This window comes from Thamnophis elegans, chromosome 1 (genome assembly GCF_009769535.1).
Source record: "Thamnophis elegans isolate rThaEle1 chromosome 1, rThaEle1.pri, whole genome shotgun sequence".
NCBI lineage: Eukaryota > Metazoa > Chordata > Lepidosauria > Squamata > Colubridae > Thamnophis > Thamnophis elegans.
In genome coordinates, this window is record NC_045541.1 from 157,655,904 (window position 1) to 157,677,383 (window position 21,480).

Below are 21,480 nucleotides of genomic sequence, written 5' to 3' on the forward strand. Positions count from 1 at the left end.
CTTTATTTTCCTAGCAAATTTCCATTTTCCTTATTGACCGCGGATCAAGTAGGGGGGAACATAGCCCAACGATGGGCGCGGCCCAGACCTCCATTTCTGGAAGGGGCGGAGAACCATCTAATCCTCCGTACCACCATAGGCAGAACCAGGCCCCGGGAGAGCCTACCTGCACACGGGTTAAGACCCTCGACTCACCACCACCCCCTGGATCCCCTGAGTGGGGGAGGGAGAGAGGGACCCCACTCTACCTGGAAGGAAGGGGAAACCTGCCTGGGAACCCCAGGGCAGGAAAACCAACCCCTAGGAGTGATTTGGGGGGGAAAAAAGGCCTGAGGCGGGACCAACCCCAGACCCTGGGATAAAGGTCAAAGGCTCATACATGTAGATCTGATGCAAGTCCCCAGAAATGTGCACGGCCCTCTGTTGGGCCCCACAGAACAACAGATCCCAAATGGCTAACCTCTGAAGGAGGAAGGCAGAGCCAACCCAGAGTAGGCCCGGGTAGAATCCCCGGGCACCAGTAGCAAAAGGAAGACTAATATTGCAAGCCCTTAAGTTCTCTCTGCTAGTCATCCCTTACTGGCATTGAATTAAGCACAGCTGTAAAGTGCGTTTGTACATATATGTATATATATATATAGTTGTATTTGAGCTGATAAACAAATAAGGGAGACTCGTATAGTCTATTACAATCCATTCAGCTCTCATCAGCTAGCCTTATAATAAAGGGAGACTAGTATAGGTCTATTTCAAGCTATTTAGACCTTACTGTTAATTGCAATGTGAAAACCTCTGAGCCACAAAACTGTTCCTGCACAATGCAGCCCCTGACCTCCTCCCACGAGAAGGACTTCAGGTCAGAGGAAGACATGGGGGGGGAACACCCTCCCCCTCCCCTTGCAAGGGCTTTCTCACCTGCCGCCAGGTCTGCCACCTGGCCCTGGGGAAACTCCAAGCCCCCCTCCATTTCCCCACTTACGCGTCCAGCCGGAAGGAATGGAGGATTCCAAGCCACTGTAGGCCCCACCGGGACCTGGGCCTGCTTTCTCTGCTGCCTGCCATTCCAAGGAAGAGACCGCACCAGCCAATGGACCTGGGTCGAGGCCCGGTCCTCGCACACGTGGCGACTGAGCCAACATGGCCGCTGGAACTTTCATTTTCGGTCTGCGGCTCCGATGGCCTGCTGAAAGGCCGTGCTGAGGCAGGCAAGGACGGGGGAGGCCACGCGGCTCCCAGGCACGCTCCACCTCCCCCAGGAATGCTCGTAGCGGTCCGAGCCGAAGAGAGAACGCGGCAGCCGCCCTAATCAAACGGCGGCTCCGCAAGCGGCTCACACGCGCCTCCTGGCGCTGTTGCTGCATCTCCTGGCTATTTAAGGGAGAAGGCAGCCTCTCCAGCAGCTGAAAGGAGAGCTGGCACTCCCGCACCCGGGGACGGCTGAGACTCTGGGCCTGCGGGGGGGAGGCAGCATGCCCCACTGGGCCCTCCCCCACCGCCTGGGGCAGTAAACTGTCCCTCGGGGCCGCAGCTGCTGAATTTAGTAATTTAGAAATCTTTTAAATGCCCAATTAAACCAAATAAGACCAAATTGAATAAGGTAATCCTACCAGTAATTCTCAACAGTTCTTGGACCAGAAAAGACTGAGAGGAAACTGGGATAGGACTGGAAGGCACCAGTATTTAAGCGTTTTCTCTCAGTCTTTGGACCAATCAGGCTTTGACAACAACCCACGTGTGACCATTCCCTCCCCCTCTTCTGGAAAATGCCGTATTGCAGGCTAATTCAGCTCACTGCCAAGAGTTTGATCCTCATTGGCTCAAAGTTGACTCAGCCTTCCACCCTTCCGAGATGGGTAAAATGAGGACCCAGATTGTTGGGAGCAATATGCTGACTCTATAAACCGCTTAGAGGGCTGTAAAGCACTGTGAAGTGGTATATAAGTGTATAAAAATGTATAAAATAGTATAGTATAAAAATGGTAAAAAAATGCCAGTATAAAAATCCTATTGCTACTGTTATGCGGATTTCTGGCAAAAAATGCCCACTGTGAAAGCTGGAATCATTTAATGATCATGTGAGTTGATTAACAACCACATTGATTCTCTTAATGACTGCTGTAGAAATTGTTGTAAAATCAAATATGACTTGACTTATGATTACAATGGCTTACATTGGAAATTCCAGCCCCAATTGTGGTTTTAAATTGGGGACTACCTGCATTTATCACTTCTTTCTCTATTCATGGTCAAAAAAAGTTTGAAATTCCTTCAAGAGAAGCCTGTTTCCAGGTGACTTCATTGACACACACACACACACGTCATTTTCTTGGTCAAAGGACAGAAGAATTCTTTGATTTCTTGTAGGTCTTTTTTCATAACCCAGTCTAACTTACTGCCTTAGAATTTACTGGAGGTGTCACAGCCAAAACTAACCAAGTCTGATCCTATTTACCTTTGTTTTAGATCAGCCAAGGCTAGGAAAACGCTGCCACCAAATTTTGTTGCTTCTTTCTGTAATTCGTTTTATTTTTTTGTATCCATCTCAGTTTTATTCTCCTTCTGTTCCATTTCACTTCAATAATTTCTCTATTGCTTTTGAAGAACATGCTGCTATATTCATACAACATACTTAACCTGGAAAAGATCTAACTACTGCAATCATACAGGCCAATAATCTTGCTTGTCATAACCCTGGTTGAGTGATCTGTGGCTTAGGTATTGCAAGGACTCCCACAAATTGGCCACTCTGGAATCACATCTCCTTCAAGAGTTGTGCAGCCTCAACCCTGCTGTCTTACAAGTGAATCTCGTAGACTTTGCTCTTTCTGAGTGGTTTGTTGTTAATCATTTTGAATTCCCCCTGCTCTAATGCAGCCATTTTTATTCGTTTTAATTGAATATATTAATGTTTGTAAGCCATCCTGAGTCATGTGTCAATAGGTAGCCACAGAATGAATGGATCAAGGAATGAATCAACGAACAAAGAAGGAAGGTAGGCAGATTACAACTCCAAAAATCAAACCCGGTTGTGCGAAAGGAAGTGACTATGTTATATATAGCAATTCATCTGTACAGAGGTATACACATGGGCAAAGAGGTTTAGAGCATTATCCATACATTTAGCTGAAGTAATAGCCAAATTCTCATCTGTTTTCAAAAGAGAAAAAATGGAGAGCACTCACTCTTTCCAAGGATTTGAGGAGATTCTGCCTCTCTTTTAGCTTTTGGATACTGATCACAATCTTATGCCTTGCACCTTTGGTAACATTCTGCAACAGAGACATGGAATACAATATTAGTACACATATACAGCATGTCGCAGATGGGGGGGAGAGGGGAAACACAGTTAATCACTCCAGACTAAAGCAATTTATATGAAGATGTTCCAATAGGTCTTAGCCAATTAACTATTTAGATTAATACAGAGCCAGCATTATAACATTGATAGATGCTTAAATGTATAGATGTATGAAAGCTGGTAAAATTACTAAATCTTAAGAACGTTTGCTAGATTTTTATGAGAATCATTTGAGAAAATGATTTCACTGTTGATAGGTTAGGGCCATGATGGTGAACCTATGGCACACGGAGCCATATTTGCCGGCATGGCAGCCTTCAGCACTGGCAAGCATGCATGTGCTGGCCAGCTGATTTTTGGCCTTCCAAAGGGCCAGGGAAGGCCATTTTCGCTCTGCCCAGGCTTCAATAAAGCCTCCGGAGCCTGGGGAGGGCGAAAATCCCCCCCCTGTGCGGGTTGCTCATGCATGCGCGGTGGGTGGGCATGCATGTGTACGCAGGTTTTGGGACTCCTTTAGTAAAAGGTTAGCCATTATTGGGTTAGGGTTTATGTTGCTATCATTGCAATTTTGTTATAATTTGCATATTATAATTACATACCAGATTTCAGACCTCTGAGGCAGGATGCTCTTGTACATGGACAGTATTATAGCCCCTAAGACCTGAAAAATTTGCTCAGTCTTTAAGATCAGGTCAAAATGTGCCTCATCTAGATATAATTGCTTCAAATCCTAATTATTTAATTCTTTAAAGAGAGATGGACGCTTTTCATTCAGAAAAGATTTCTGTTCCAGCGAAGAAAGCTTGCTGGTGGTAGGGATCAAAGGATTTCCCTAATCACCCCCCTCCACCCAAAAAAAATTACGATCTGGAATGAGTGGCGATTGGGAAGGAAAAACAGAAGAAGTGGTGATTTTGTCAGATGAAAAAGGAGCAGGTATCATCTAATCTTTAATTCCAAGAGCTTTCCGAGTTGACCTTTATTCAGAGAACATTCCCTCTGGTCAAAAGAAAAGACAGTTTGCTCTAACCCAAATAAAGGCTTGTATAAAAGCTTTTGTAAGGCTGGCATTCGCTTCTAGCCATAGGACAGTGATGGATAACCTTTTTGTCGAGGCGTACCAAAAGTGGGGGGGAGTGTGGGGAGAGTCACGCATGTGCAATACCCCCCCATGCATGTGCACACAACACTTCCCCTCCAGTGCCTCGCTGAAGAATCTGGACTTCTGGGAGGCGCGCTGGGCCGTTTTTCGCCCTACCCAGGCTTCAGGGAAGACTCCTGAAGCCTGGGGAGGGTGAAAAATGGCCCAACACGCAAACCGGAAGTTTGGGAACGGACTTATGGGTTGCTTGTTGGGCTGTTTTTCATTCTCCCCATGCTTCAGGAGTCTTCCCTGAAGCCTCAGGAGGGTGAAAAATGCCCAAAAATCAGCTTGCCAATGTGCACATGCGTGCTGGAGCTGACAGAGTAACACCTCACATGCCCTCAGAAATGGCTCCGTGTGCCACCTGTGCCATAGATTCGCCATCATGGCCATAGGAGGAAACACGTCACTTAAAGCAATACTGAAGTAGACCGAGGAATAACGAGGCAGGAGGTGCCTGAGGTAATCTAAACAGTTTATTACAAACAGAGAGTTAACACAGAACAGTAGGTACTGATTCAGCACTTTGCCCTGCTTGACAGCTATTTATACGGAACTGTCAAGCAGGGCGACCAATAGGCGCGCGTCTGACAGCCCACGCTTAGCCAGCCGCGCCTTAGCCAATCATGCGCGCCTTGGCTGTTGCTGGCTGTCAGTCGTAAGCGCGAGGACAAAACAAATACCTGTCGTCAGTGAGGATAATGATACAGACTAAGAACATCTCTTTCCCCTTTCAAATCTGGTATTTATTTATAAAACTATTTAGGCAGAATTAGTGCTAATAAAAAACCAGTGTTTAATCTGCTCTTAAATTGGATGGTCAGTAGACAATTAGGCACCAAATGGCCAAAGCAACACAGAAGCTGTTTTTTTTTAAAAAAAAAACAAACTAGATAATCTAACATACTTGAGCCTCAAGATGACATTCAGTCAAGGACATCATTTCATCGTAGGTCATCTGGGAAAAAAGGACAGCATACTTGTGGAGACGCAGGCTTTTGAGCCAGGCAGGAACATCTATATGTGGAACAGACAAACACGACAATTACATCTTAAGAGTAGCAGAGCAACCATTACAATAATCTGCTCCATGACCAGTTGCTTGGACCAACGGCAAAAATTATTTTTAAAATTATAAATAACTACACCAACAATTAACAAGAAATAAAACTATACAAACTGTAGTGAAAAGTTGAGGTTAAAACTATATAAAAGTAGGTAAAAGTAAGAGAATTCCTGCAGGTTTTACTCCACTAGTCATAGCCAACTTTAGGGGGCAATGCTCATCTGCCTTTCTAGGCCATTGAGCCAACACTGTCAGAAGACATTTCTGCAGTTAAGTGGCCAGCATGACATCATGACACAGAACAGTGTTTATTCCTGGTAAAAAAAATAGCTTCTTTCTGAATCTATGGAGTCAAGGCAGGGGTGAAATCGTCCCAGTTTGGCCCAGTTTGCCAAAACCAACAGGGAAAAATTGCTTTTTTAAAAAAAGAGCTTCTTACAATCATGTGGCTCCCCCCCTCCTTTTAAAGCATTTTTCCCCCTACGGGTTCGCCTGAAGTGGCAGGGAAAAAATGCTTTAAAAAGTGAAAAAAAGGTGGCCACACCCACTGAGTCACATGACACCCCCCCTCAAGCCACACCCACAGAACCGGTGGGAGAAACATTTATATTTCACCATTGAGTCAAGGGTTTTCTTTCCTAGGGATTGATCGGAGGTAGTCTTGATACATGGCTTCTAAAAATACTCATGTCGTGCTCTTCAAAACAATGGTCTATCAAATAATTTATACAAATTTTATACTGGACAGGGTATCATGCAGGCACAACACCAATGGTATTCTAGAGAATCATGTTTAATTGTGAAGGAGCAGCGGGCTTATGTACAGGGCCTGTTTGCTCCCACCCTCCTTCCTTCCATTAATCTATCTAGCCAAACAACGTTTTTATTCGGTTATTATTATATGTCCCCACCCGAATGATGAATGAATGTTGTTTACTATTTTACTTTTATGTATTGTTTTGCGTTTATTGTCTTGTACCCTCCCTTCCTTATTTTATGTAAGCCGCCCTGAGTCCCCTCAGGGAAAAGGGCGGCCTATAAATTCTAATAAAATGAAAAAAAAATTCTAATAAAATATTAGCACGTTACCCAAACTGATCCTTGTTTGCTGTTTCCAAACAGGCTAAGATTCCAAAAAAAGAAAGAACAAACCCCACTTTGTGACCCTGATTGTAAAAGAAGTAGGATACCAAGATCTATAATTAGGATACTGTGCTTTCAAAATCATTCCTGCTTTTTTAGCCTTTTATAGCAGTGGGAAGAAACAGCAGGCAGAGTATTTGTGATAAGGCTGAACTGTCCAGATTCCAAGCACATTGTAATGCTTGTAGCATCAAAATAATCTGCTCATTTAAGCGTTTGCGTTTGCGAAAGTTTGCAATAGGAATACCAACTGAGTAACCAACCAATGAAATCATGTGAATGTTCCTCTCCATTAAAAATTATCCACAAACACGATAAATTTGTAGCAAAATAATAAAATGGTTCATGAAAATTAGACATTATTTTCTCTGCTGCGCTGAATTGTTGTTGTGAAGAATCTGACGTTTTACTTTTATTCTCCATAATTTTTTTTTACAAGATTCAGGATCATGGTGGGTACCATGTTGCACACTTATACAATCCCTAAGCAATAATTGCCTGGCATGAATTTATGCTAATTATAAAATGCAAATTAGTAGCTGTCCACTAACAGGTTTGGAATTTAGCCCTTTTTACTGAACTGCCATTCTGACATTGCTCAAATAATTGTGTTTCCTCTTTGCATTCTTTAATTTAAAGCAGTTCTGGTTGGGGAATTCTGGAGTTGAAGTCCACGCATTTTAAAAGTTCCCATGTTCGAAAAACACTGATTTGAACCAAAGCAAAGAAGCTGTACACAAGTCTTCTAAGTGTCACCTGAAGCAATGTGAAGCAAAGAGAAATAAAAGTACAACTCCCACAAAGGTCTCCCTGCCCCCCCTTGAGAAGCAGAATGAGATACTGGAAATGGGCCATTTCCTCATCATGCTTAGCTGTTAAGGAGATGCAACAGATGGGACCAGCTAACTCTTGTTTAACATGCCATGGAGGGAAGCAGAGATAAATGGAACACATGGAAGGTGATAAAAAAATTTCCCTCTCATGAAAATGCCAGAAATACTCTACACACAGAAGTATTTTCAACTTGGGGTCATCTAGGTGAGTTGCATGTCAACTCATAATCCTCAGCCAGCAAAGGACTTACCCTGTTTCCCTAAAAATAAGACAGGTTCTTATTTTCTTTTGATCTTCAAAATAAGCACTTGGCCTTATTTTCGGGGAGGTCTTAATTATTTTTGAGGTGCAGGAGGCAGTGAGCGTGGTCACTTCATGGCTGCTGCTGTGTTGCAATATTTTCATGGAGGGTTTATTTTCAGGGGAAGGCTTATTTTAGTGCATGGACTCAAAAGCCCGATTGGGTTTATTATTCAGGGAGGTCTTATTTTCAGGGAAACGGGGTATGTACACACATCTAGAGGAATAAGGTCCAGGAAACCTATTATATGTATTATTCAATGAAATTGCATAAGAATAGGAGAGACTTGCACTATCAAATTATATACAGGTAGTGCTTGACTTACAACAGTTCATTTATTGACTGTTCAATGTTACAACGGCACTGAAAAAGTGAGCGTTTTTCACACTTACGACCATTGTGGCACTCCTTTCCGAACATGCTTATGATCACAATTGAGCCCAAAATTTCTGCTGCTAATTGAGACAGTTGTTAATTGAATTTTGTCCCATTTTATCATCTTTCTTGACACGCTTGTCAAGTGAATCACTGAAATTCTTAAGTTGGTGACACAGATGTTAAATGAATGGGGCTTTCCCATTGACTTAGAAGGTTGCAAAAGGTGATTAAATGACCCTGGGACACAGTAGATATGGATAGGTTGCCATGCATCTGAATTTTCATCACATGACCACGGGGATGCTACAATGGTCATTAGTCACTTTTTCCCAGTGCTGTTGTAACTTTGAACTGTCACTAAATGAACTGTTGTTTAAGTTGGGTATTACCTCTACCATTTGAGGCTGATAGTTCCATTTAACATTTTGAACTGATATTAAGCTGGGAAGAGGCAACCAAGCACCCACCCAGTGTCTGACTGGATAACTTCCATAATGTATTATTCAAGCCTTGTGGTTTGGGACTTATGAGATATGCAATCCAGAATTTCTAAATATCCCCATTTTGCCTTTTTCCTGCTTTAAAAATAGACAGTCCTCTGCCACATGACCCTCCCTGCCCAATCAGATCAGACTTCCTGGTTTGGACACTGAGCAGGGAGGACTAATTGGTACCTGAAGAGGAGACCACCAGGAATTCTTATGGTTGAAAATTAGGGAATGGAAAAATCAACCTGGAATGAATCAGTGGAACAGTTTGCCTTCAGAAATTGTGGGGGCTCCATTACTGGAGGTTTTTAAAAGAAAAGATTGGACAACCATTTTGTCTGAAATGGTACAGGATTTCCTGCCTGAGCAGAGGGTTGGACTAGAAGATCTACAAGGTCCCTTCCAACTCTGTTATTCTCTTAAGAAGACAAGGCCAAGAATGTGTATGTTGTTCATGTTGTGTACTAGAACACTTCAACTACTACACTGTTTGCTGTAGAAGTCCAAAGCACAAACCTCTCCCTCACACCCATGTCAAGGTTGTAGCTTTATTGGCTGTGCTGGGGAGAAGGATGGGAGGGAAAGAAGGTTGTACAGGTGCCTACAATTTTGCTAAGCAGCCTGCTCTTCCACACTGCCCCAGAAGATTAATTTGTTCTCTTCATTTTGTGTTCTTCTGTGTGTTTGATATGCACAAACCCCGATTCTCTCTTATTTTCTCAGCTATTCCAAATGCATTTTTTTTTCTACTGAGTGGGCTCACACGCTCTGCTAAAGTCTGGTTTATTATCCAGTGTTTATCAAGTGTAGAGCAACTACCTGCCTGCACAACATAATAAGTAAAACAAAATAAACCAAGTTATGGTTCAATGCAAAGGACAAATCCAGTGTAATGGACTGTAATGAATGAAATTGGGGAAAGAGGGTGGGGGGATGCTGTCTAGGAAACAGGCAAGAGATGCAAGACCCCACAGTCACTCAACGGTCAGAGAAAGAAACTTAAGAAGGACCTGCCCTAATGGATCAAGCAATTAAAATGAAAGCAGGGAGTTTGTGCCTTCAGACCTGCATGATTCTGTTAAAAGAGCCTTACAGTTAAGTAGAATTCGTTCATTTTGTTGGGTTTTCTGTCTGGTCTGGCTGGGAGGGCTGACACCCAGCTAATGTGCTTCATGCTTTCTATATTGACATTTGGATTGCAGAATGTGATATTTTTTTCACCTAACTTGATAGCTGTCCTAAGGGAGGTGTCCCATCTCAGCTAATAAATAAAAAGGAATAACTTCTGCAAATCCACCTGTTTAATGGAAGAGTTTTAAACTGCAGTGCAGCCTCAGGTCAGAAATGGAATTAAAATGTCTCCGTATTCTGTTTTTGAAGAATGTGTTTCAAACAACTCCAGGACTTTGTGTGAATGTCGGCACACATGCTGTTAAGCAATCAGGACAGGAAGGGAAAACGTTCATTACTTTCCACTCACCTTTCATACCACTCCCTTCTTCCTGGAATGTGTTACGAGTAGAAGTCTGATCTTCTAAATGTTCACTCCCACCACTGCCTGAAGACGCTACACTGCTTTGCGGAGACAGGGGGGCATGATCGGAAGGGATGCCCTGGGGTCCCCTATCCCGCAAGTCCTCATGAGACATCCATCCGTGTCCAAGGGGCTGGCTAGGCACAGTCATGGGTGGGGTGAGGGACACAGACCGTTTCAGAGGGCTGTGGTGGGTCTGACTTGAGAGAACTGAAACAAACAAGGTGGAAAACAAATTAAAGCAAGCTATTTCCTCCCCCCTCCACCCCCCCCAGAGGGTTAGCAGATCAAAGCAAATGTCTCCCTTGAATGCAAGTCACCATTTAAACTACCGTAGTGGTTCTTAAATGGTTTGACCCAATCACTCCTTTTTCTAGTCTGACATAATGGCATTAACCCCCACCAAAAAACAACAACCAACCAGATGGTTCTTTTATACAAGCGTCTTGACAATGGCAGCCTGAAACTGGAACTCACAAACAAGCAATTATAAATTGCTCCATTAGTCTCGGGATATGTACAAGTCCCTCGGGAGTATTTACCCCCACTTTAAGAGCCACTGGCTTAAAGTATGAATTAGACAAACATGTCACTTTCATTAAGATGCATTTTTAACCTGATAAAATTCAGGCTAATCACTTGCTGAATCACTTTGTTTTAATATTATACTTTGCATCCTTTAAGCAAAGTGATCCACTAAATGAATATGTCACTGTACCATAATATCTGAGACCTCCACTACGTTACATACAATATCCATCTGGTGATAAAATTATTATTATTTTAAGTGGCATCACTATCACAAAACTGGAATTTTCTTCTCTTAGTAAGGGTCATTTTTACTTAAAACATACAATGCATATAGGTAGTCCTCTACTTATAACCATTTTGTTTAGTGATGTTGAAGTTACAGTGGCATTGAAAGAAATTACTTAACGCTTAGTCCTCACGTGACTATCACAGCAACCCCATAGTCATGTGATCAAAACATAGGTTCTTGGTAACCAGCTCATATATACATTCCTGGTTCATGTGTTTGCCATTTGCAACCTTCCAAGCTGGCAACTGACATGCAAAGTCAATGGGGTGGGTGGAAGGCAATTCGCTTAATGACTGCAGTGATTTGCTTACCAAATGTGACAAAATGGGCACAAAATGGGGTGTGACTCACTTAACAACTGCCTTGCTTAGCAATGGAAATTCTCATCTCAATTGTGGCTGTAAATCAAGATTACCTTTACAACATCACTGAAAGACAAGTGTGTATAATTAAGAAAGGACATTTCACCTAAAACAGAGAGATTGTGCCTAGGAAAGGGTGATCGCCAGCTCCATTTCCCCTCCTTATAGTTGATTCTGCTTCTTTTTCCTTCTTTCTTTCTTTGAAATATATTTCCTTCCTTGACTGTGTTTCTGGGACTTTTGTTCTGGTCTCATCTTCACATGCATTCTTGCCTCTATCACCGCTAAACCCCTTTCTGCATGTCTATCAAACCCATCAAAATACAGTGAATAAATTTATTTTCCCCTGAACTAATAAGATGATACTCAGTCTTGTTCCTCAACAACAGACGTCTTGTTTCCTAATCAAGTAAAACAGATCTGAGGTGTACCAGAAGACAAATTACACAACGGCTGTTATTGTAAGAACGTAATGTTTCTCCTCATGCAGAGAAAGCAGTGCAATGAAATTATTTTTAGAAAAGAGCATTTGGGGTGGAAATGTATGTGACATTTCAGTCATTTTTTAACTCTTGGCAACTGCCTGAAAAAGGCCCTGCAGTTTTCTTGGCAAGCCTTTGGCAATGACTTACCATTGCCTCCTATTTCCTAGGGCTGAGAGCGTATGACAGGCCCACGATCACCCAGCTGGCTTTGGGACTAAGGCAGGACTAGAACTCCCAGTCTCCCAGTTTTTAGTCTCTCCAGCTAAACTTAGCTTCCCCATCCTAGGGCTGATGACTGACACATCTGAAGGATGCTAAGCTGGGAAGCAGCACTCCATGTTCTTGAATGGCCTTTATCCCAGAACTAATCTGTACTTTCAAATTGGTTTAAAAGAAATGGCAGGATGCATTATTTTTTCAGCAGCATTGAACATTATTAACTATGATTCATATATATATTTAGTGTGGATTATGTGAAGCACCTTAAATACCTGGCATTTGGAAAGATGGCTAAATGGCTTTTCAGAACTAATCAATAAGTAATTCTATAACTAGTCTTTGTTCCAGTAAGTACATTTCCTTAACAATTAAAATTTCTGAATTTCTGCTGTATCCAGGCAAAAGTCACTGCTGAATGTATATATATTTGCTTAACTCATTCACAGGTATTCTACAGCCAAACTAAATGTACTCAGATCCTGGAAGTAGGAGGTAGCTGATACATTATTTCCTATGAACACTTTTTAAAAAATATAAAATATTTTTGTGAACTATGTCTCATTTTATCAGATACATGGAGTGCCTAATCAGATGTCCAACTGAAATTGGGAGAAGGGTCGTGGGAGATAGGATAGTTATGCAAATGCAATATTAAATATAAGACAGATTACATTATCAACCAACAACTAAAATGTGTTAAAAACCATTATTTTTGTTGAGACTTTCTGAGTTCTGGAACTACATTATACCATATAGACCGATTTCTTGGAAGTAGAGATCTCACTTGAGGCACTCAAAAAAAATCCACGAAAGAAGCAAGCATGTAAAATGGAGATCCGCTCAAAATAAAAAGTACAGGTGGTCCTTGGTTTAACGATCACAATCGAGCCCAAAATGTCTCTTTCTAAGCAAGGCAATTGCTAAGCGATTTTTGCTCCATTTTACAATCTTTTCTGCCACAGTTGTTAAGCGAATCACTGCAATTGATAAGTGAATCATGCAGTAATTAAATGAATCTGGTTTTCTCACTGACTTAGCTTGTAAAAAGAAGCTGGCTGGGAAGATTACAAATAGTGATCACATGACCCCGGGACAGTGCAACTGTCATAAGTACAATAGCAATAGCAATAGCAGTTAGACTTATATACCGCTTCATAGGGCTTTCAGCCCTCTCTAAGCGGTTTACAGAGTCAGCATATTGCCTCCAACAACAATCCGGGTCCTCATTTCACCCACCTCGGAAGGATGGAAGGCTGAGTCAACCTTGAGCCGGTGAGATTTGAACCGCTGAACTGCAGATAACAGTCAGCTGAAGTGGCCTGCAGTACTGCACCCTAACCACTGCACCACCTCGGCTCTTTGGGAACAATGGCAGTTCCCATGCGCCTGAATTTTGATCATGTGACCATGGGGACGCTGCAAAAGTTGTAAGTGTGAAAAATGGTTATGCCACTTTTTTCAATGTTGTTTAACTTAAAACAGTCACTACATGGATGAATGGTTTTAAGTTGAGGACTTACCTGTAACTATTTAATAATCAAGACTAATTTTTAAAACTATTTAACTTGTCATACTGACTTGGATTTTGGGAGGTGGAGAGTGCAACTTGGGGTCAAATTCAATTACTTCCAATTTTCCGTTTTTTGTGAATACACCAAGTTTAGTTTATTAAATTGTTTTTAAAATATTTGTGGCAATATATCGATCAATGTGATTGTATTCCACCAAATTGGTGCCGATTCTAACCAGCCACGTAACTCTTCTGGGGGATATATTTTTCCTAACCTCTCTTTTCAGGTATTCTAGTGGTTCAGCCATCACCACATTCTAATTCAGTCCGTCAACCTTGCTCTGCTTGGTTGTCCTTTCTCTCTCTCTTTTTCCATTGTTCCCAGCATTACAGATTTCTGGTCTTTGCCTAATGTCACCAATAATAATTTTGCCATAAGTTAGAATCCTGGGTTGATTTGTTTTATCAATCATGACTTTGCAGCCCTTGAAGAGCGTTCGGAGACTTCAGCTTGTCCAGAACGCAGCTGCGCGAGCGATTGTGGGTGCACCTCGGTACACCCACGTTACACCTATCCTCCGCGAGCTGCACTGGCTGCCTATTGGTCTCCGGATACGCTTCAAGGTGCTAGTCGTCACTTATAAAGCCCTACATGGTATTGGACCTGGGTACTTGAGAGACCGCCTCCTGCCAATCACCTCCCAAAAACCTATTAGATCCCACAGACTAGGCCTCCTCCGAATTCCATCTACCAGCCAATGCTGACTGGCGACCACCCGGAGGAGGGGCTTCTCTGTGGCTGCTCCGGCCCTCTGGAACAATCTCCCTGTGGAGATTCGGACCCTCACCATCCTTCAGGCTTTCCGTAAAGCCGTTAAGATCTGGCTGTTCCAGCAGGCCTGGGGCTGCTGAGTTCCATCCCCACTCAAACTGGTGTGCTTGTTGAGACCTTTTAAACTGGCTCTGTATTGTTGTCTGTTTTTGTTTTCTTTTTTTATGTATTGTTCCCTTCCCTTCCGGTTTGTGAGCCGCCCTGAGTCCCTCGGGAATAGGGCAGCATACAAGTTGAATAAAATCCAACTCCAAATTTGCTTTCTTGGCTATTCACGGTAATTTCAAGAGTCTTCTCCAACATCAAAGTAGTGGTGGATTGCCAATTTTTTTACTACCGGTTCAGGCGCACTTGCCACTTCTGCGTCCGGATAGGTGGGTGGAGCCTGCCACCTCTGCCACTACTGGTTTGCCTGATCCGGACTGAACCGGGAGTAACCCACCTCTGCATCAAAGGCATCAATATCCTCTTCCTTCAAAGATCAACTTTTGCTTCCATAAAATATTACAGAGAAAACCATTCCCTGCATGATTCTGGTATGCCGTACCCTCTGAATATCTTTATCCAAAAACTTCACTGCTACCCAACTAAGTCCTAGCCTGCAGCATATTTCTTGACGCTTCCTTTATGGTTGATAGATGATCCTAAAAGGCAGAAGCTATCTCCACCACTTCAGTATCTTCACTGTCAGATCTAAAGCTGGTTTTTCTACCTGTTGTCATTTTTTAAATGTTTAAATCATAGGCTTATTGTTTCCCTTTGACTTTTGACATTCATTTACCAGACCTTTCAAATCTTGTGCATTTTCAGTTATCAGAGCGGTATCACACACACACTGCAGTTCATTGATGTATCTTTGTCCAATTTAAAAATCATTTTCCAGTCCAGCCTCCCTCGATATATATTCCGCTTAAAGTTTAAATGATTAAATGATTTAAGGAGAGACTATTGAGTCTTGTCTTTGACTCCTTTGCCAACCTGGAACTGGTCCATTTTGCCACGTTTTGTCTGGTCGGTGGCTTCCTGTCTTGTGTATAGTCTTCCCACAAGGACATTCTGGGATTCCCATTTTTCTAAGGACATTCATGGTTGACACAACCGAAGGTCTTTCAATAATCAAAGAAAGCACAGGCTGACTTCTTGTTGGTATTTGTGGCTTTCTCAATTATCCAATATGCCTTAGCGATAATGTCTCTTGTTCTTTGGCCTTTTCTGTAATGAGAACTTCTGGCATATCTATTTCCATCTTGAGCTCTAATTTGCATCAAATGATTCTAAGCATTATCTTCCTATTTATACATTTTTTTCAATTGTATGTGTTTGAGGCTACAATTTTGTCTGATAAAAGTTTTCCAAATAGTTTCTTAACATACCTAGTGAGGGATAAAGGATGGCTTTCTGAATTTACTTTGGACTGAATCCTACTCATTGCTATTGATTCTACACTGTTACACTGCCACTTAAGAGGCTAGAGGCTGGATACATTGTTTTTTTCTTCTTTCTCTTTGATCACTTGAGATTCAAGGTTCTTTCAGTTTGTTTACTGACAGTGATAGTAGGAAGAGCACAAGTTGTTTATACAGGTGCCTTTTGGAAGTTCTATCACTAGCTATTGGAGGGAAGACAACATTTTGACTTGAAAGATAATAAATGAACCTGTTTGAAGTTTATTAAAATAGCCTTGAACCCTATAGTGGCAGTGTTTGCAAGATTGAAAGAATGGCTCAGCAGGAAAAAGAAACTGTAACACTGCAAATCATTATGTTTGAAATTCAAAATCTATTAGTTGTGACAGAGAGAATTGAAAAGAGATTGGAGAATATGGAATACAAAACAAAAAAATCTGATGGAGAAACTGAGGATGTTTACCAAATGAAGAAAATGGAGGACAGAGTTTAAAAGATGGAAGAAAAAAATGAGCAAAGAGATAAGAAAACTGTGGATATTGACAACAAAGTGAGCTTGGTTGGTAATGGCAAGAGCAGAATATGGAAAGGGGAGATAGATGGATTGGAACTCTATCCCAGACTTCAAAGCACAGAAGAAGGAAAGAGAGAAAAAGTGACGGAGATAAGGAGAGAAATCTTGACAGAAACACTAGCGATAACCAAAGATAAACTGATGGAAAGAACAGATGTTGGATTTCAAGCTTTTACGAGATAGGAAAGGAATAACATGTTGCCAAGAGAAGTTTATACAAGATTTATTAAGAAAGTAACCAGAACATTAATGCTACAAATGGCAAGCGATAGAAGACCGTACTATTACTGGAAAGATGTAGGTTGATGCAATGAAAATGTATAATAAAAAATTAAGCTAAATTTAGTTTACTAGTAGTATGTATAAAATGAAGTGACAATAGCTATAGTTAAATAATGATTAATAATGATAACAATACATATAGATATATTAGTCTGATAATAAGAAATTTTATATAAACAACACATGGAGATTATGAAAGGAGGTTTAAAAGTTTTATCTAGAATATGTTATAAAGATGTATTGTGATTGGATGATTTTAGGATGATTTAATGGAAAGTTATCATATACTCCTATTCTAGATTTTGAATATTATATATAAAAGGATGTAAAAACAATTATAGTCAAATTAAGGTTGAGATATAATAATTGTGATATACATGAATATAGGTGAATTTAAAATATGCAATTTGATATGAAAAGCAAGTGATGACTATGGAAGAGATGCATGGAAATACAATAACCAACTGACACACTTTCTACAATTCGTAATGGAAAATGGTTTTTTTATTTTTATGTTTGTTTGTCCTTGTTCAAAAACAAATAAAAATTGTTTTAAAAAAAAAGAAACAAGAGAAACGATTGTAGTGAGTACTGTATAGAGGATGGCCTTGAAGGACAAAGGAAGAGTCCAACGCCAAGGAAATGATTAAATAAATAAGGGTTGAGTCCCGGCCAAGAAAGTAATTTGAGGAAACATCTCAAGACAGTCCTGAAGACAACAGGGAGGAAAGGAAACACATCAGACTTGCAAGATTCTTTTACTATAGCTGTTCTAATAAAAGTAGATTTAGGTCTAAAGAGTGTCTCTTTCCTAGTCTAGTCTACCTCATAGGGCAGGTATCAATCTTCCATCAGCTTTATGAGGTAGACCAAAGAGGAAACATGACCAGTTGAACTTATTCTTTATTTAACTCCTTATTGTATGGCTACATTAACAGAATCTTGCAAATCTGGAAGTACTTTTCTTCCTCCATCCCCTTTATGGTCCCCAAACTAGGGAAGGTCTCTTCTGAGCTTCCTGCCCTGCCCTGCCCTGGCCCTCCCATTCCTATTGTGGGCTAAGTGGTCATTTATTGGATTGTTCCCTTAGTTGTTTCTCATTGTCATGACTCCCAAGGTCATTCCCACATAGGCATGCAAGTGCCGAATGGAATAAATTAGCAATTTAGGCTGTCAGGACTGTGTTGTGTAGCATTTGTAGATTTCCATAGCATTGTATGCCGTAAGCTAAATAAATAAATACATGCCCACATATCATTGCAACATTGCAAGTCTGAATGTGTTTCCCTTCCTCCCTTTTATCTTCACGTGAATTAAGTGGTGGGACATGCACTGCAGAGATGGTTTTCATGAATCACTTTCTTGGATTGGCTTCAAACCTCTTTTTCTTTATTATTGCTCTCTGGTAATGGATCTTTCCTCTGTCCTTCAAGACCATCCTCTATACTTACTAGAACTGTCCCCACCCCTCCCAATATTGGCTTGTTGGCAATCTGTGTTTTTAATTAGCTTTGCTCTTGGCTGTCCATCCTCCCAGCTAATTTTTTTGGTATCTGCTGCTCAGAGGTGGGTTCCTACCAGTTCGCACCTATTCAGTAGAACTGGTTCGTCAAATCTACCGAACCAGTTAGAAAAGGTTCCACCAGTGGACCCGGAAAGCAGGCCACACCTACAGAAGATGTTACAAAATTTTTTGAAACCCACCACTGGTGGGTGTGTAATGTCCCACAGTTATCTACGCATTAATAATGATCTAGTAATATTTCCTTATACATTTTAGGGACCTTTCCTTACATAATTGATGTTTTCTTTCATACTTTTGGATTTCTAATTTCTGTTTCCATTAGTTGGCAATTGCTAAAACCAATCCCACGTGAAAAAGTATTCAAAGCCTTCTTGATTTTAATTGTCAATTTATTTATTCCTGCACATTGTAATATTTATTCATTTACATATCTCTGTTTTTCCACTGTTGTGCAAACACAATTCCAGCAGCTGCTAACATGTGTAAAATTAAATATATATTATACTTCCTTTCAAATAGCCAACAAAATATTTCTGGTTTTAATTCCATATCTTGCTTTACGATTGCTTCTAACCACTAACTTCTGAATAGCTACTTGGACCGACCTAAGTACTAATTCATAACTTCATATCTGGTCACGTGGGCGGCAAGCCACTCCCACAAAGGAGGCCACACCCACAGAGTAGGTTCCAACAATTTTTGAAACCCACCACTACTGCTGCTTCTTCAAACCACTGCTGGGGAAGGAGTACAGACAACCTTAATAGTTTTGTTAAAAGAACTTTCGGGTTTGATTTTGTTCTGCTTAAATAATCAATGTGCACCAAATTTTGACCCACTGGCCACTTTTGAACGTTTGGGTTAAACAAGCCAATATCCACTCACAAAAACTCCATTTTGCAATCTATGACCACTGAGAAATGGCTGCAAAAAGGCCCCCATGGTACTAGAGCCAAAAAATAAAATACTTTTTAACAGAAAAAGAAGGAATGGTGCCTTCACTACAGGGTGGCTTCCCCCTTAACAATTACTTTTTTTTTAGTTTTGCAACTGGCCAAATAAATTCACACATTTATTGCAAATATGGATGGGAAGGGCACTGGCAATTTATTTTCTTTCTGTAGGAAAAAGTTTTTTGTAACTTCAGGATAATGAAAGGGGTGCTTTTTCATGCTCTGTATTTTCCTCACTTTGAGACTGTAGCGTTAAAGGCAGATAAAGGCTTGCTTCAAAGTGATGTCTAAGGGACTGGGGGTGAAAATGGAAACTTGCCATGCTGAATTGCCCTATTCCAGGTTGAAAATGCCAAACTGAATTCATATTCATTTATATGTGATATAGATGGATTTCTGGGCTGCAAAAAAAGTGGATGAGCACTTGATGGCAGCAAAGAGAAAGAAAACACCAGGCCCTTTGCTGTCATTTAGATTTTGTTGCTCAGATACGATAATTCACCCATCCTGATCCCAAAAATACAGACAGCACCAGATTGGGGGAGGTTGATTTAGGCCTCTTCCAGTGTTGTGGTCAGTAAAAACCATATAGATACTTTAGAGCTCATGTAGAACATATGTCTGTCTGTCTGTCTGTCTGTCTGTCTGTCTGAAATCTGATCAGCAAAACCATTCCATGAAATTACAATTAGCTGAGTAGCCAAGAAATTTAGTGTAATACTGGTTCTTTCCATGTATAGATCTTTTCATTGCAGATATTAGCACATTCCCTGTGTAAACAGATGGTTGCTGCCACCACAAAGCTAAAATAAAATGAAATAACAGAAGGCGCAATTAAATGGTAGAAAAGGCAGTATTTACAAGCTTATCCTACTAATAAATTCAGTGATACTAACAATAAAGATCTACATATTTACTCCTAAGAATAGTTGGGAATTCTATCGGCAGTTTTAAGGAAATCCTTTAGTTGCACTTCCACATTTTGTATTACAATTCTCAACTCAGAAAGCATATTAAATTGTGTAACACACGAAAACCTGAACCTACGTTTAAGATTGAAGTGTTACCAAATACATTTTAAAGCTCTGTATTTTTTTAAAAAAAATCTTAGTATCTTCTCGTATAAACTATTTGCAAACTTATTCTTGGCCCCCTCATCATGTGCCTCTAATTTTAGTTATAAGACACCTTAATAATGGTCTTTATGTCCTCATGATAGTTAAATCAACTCCAGTCTTTTGCAGAGGCAGTTCAAATCTCTCTTTAATTGTTCTATTGTTAAAATGGGGTTTCCCCAGTTGTTGATACTCTAGAAGATGATCTTCATTTAGAAGAGGAGGAGAAAGAGAAGAAGGAAGAGGATGAAGAAGAAACAAGAAATAAGAGGATTATAGCTAACAAGTCCACTGATAAAGCAGGCAAGAATTGTGTTGAGTTACTTGCACACCAGCCAATGTTCCCTCTAATTTTTTTTTAGTGTGAGCGGAAAAGTATAGTGTTTGAGCGGCATATTTTCATGCCTGAGCACCTGAATTTTTTTCACATATGTCAACAACAAAATCAGTATTATTTGAAACTCAAAGTTATGTTTATTCAAGGTACCCGCTTAATTAAAAGTGTTATATAATATCAGTATCACTTAACAACGCTCCTGCTTAGCAACGAAAATGTTGGCTCAGAAAGTCTGGCATTTGAAACACGCAAGTCTTAAAGCTGTTGTTACAAGACCCTTGCACCCCTAACCCTTTAGGGAAAAAAAACCCCAGGGGTCTTCAAACGTGACAGCTTTAAGACTTGTGGACTTCAACTCCCAGAATTCCTCCCTGAGGGGAATTATATATTTGGACTGTTTCATAGTTACATTAGAGAACTACATTGTTAGAACTTAGCACAAAAGATACCTTTTATCTGAAAATCCAAATAGAGTAAACCTGCTATTATCCCAGAGCACTAATGTCATTTGTCCCAATCTGTTTTACGAGTCTGTATTAAAATAGATATTTTCACTAAATTTTATAGATCTATATTTCAGGAACCTATCAGAAGTTAGGGCAAGATAAGAGTAGAAGAATGAATTTTGTTGCAGGTCATGGGGATTTTTTCAGCATCTTAAAAGTGGAGTGCATGTGCATTGAACTAGCAATACCCATTTTATAACAAAAGGAAATGGCTGAATTAAATTTGGTAAAGTTGCAAGCGAGCTGTAAAAAGCTTGTGGTTTTTAAAATCATAGAATCAGAAGGGATACTGGAGGTCTTCTAGTCCAGCCCCTTGTCCAAGGCAGGAGTCTTTATATCATCTGAGACAAATGGCCCTCCAGTCTTTT

The 21,480-nt window shown here is 40.7% G+C and overlaps 1 protein-coding gene across 2 annotated transcripts in view; it reads right to left on the reverse strand.

Moving 5' to 3' along the window:
- SAMD4A (sterile alpha motif domain containing 4A) overlaps positions 1-21,480 on the reverse strand; it is a 160,055-nt gene that overhangs the window by 42,764 nt on the left and 95,811 nt on the right. Inside the window, exons 4-6 of one of the 2 annotated variants that reach the window (XM_032236429.1) lie at positions 10,133-10,396; positions 5,350-5,459; positions 3,183-3,269 (exon numbers count right to left, since the gene is read on the reverse strand). In XM_032236429.1, the coding sequence (XP_032092320.1) occupies positions 3,183-3,269; positions 5,350-5,459; positions 10,133-10,396 (461 nt within the window). The remainder of the gene's footprint in view (positions 1-3,182; positions 3,270-5,349; positions 5,460-10,132; positions 10,397-21,480) is intronic. The other variant, XM_032236435.1, reaches the window with a different exon arrangement.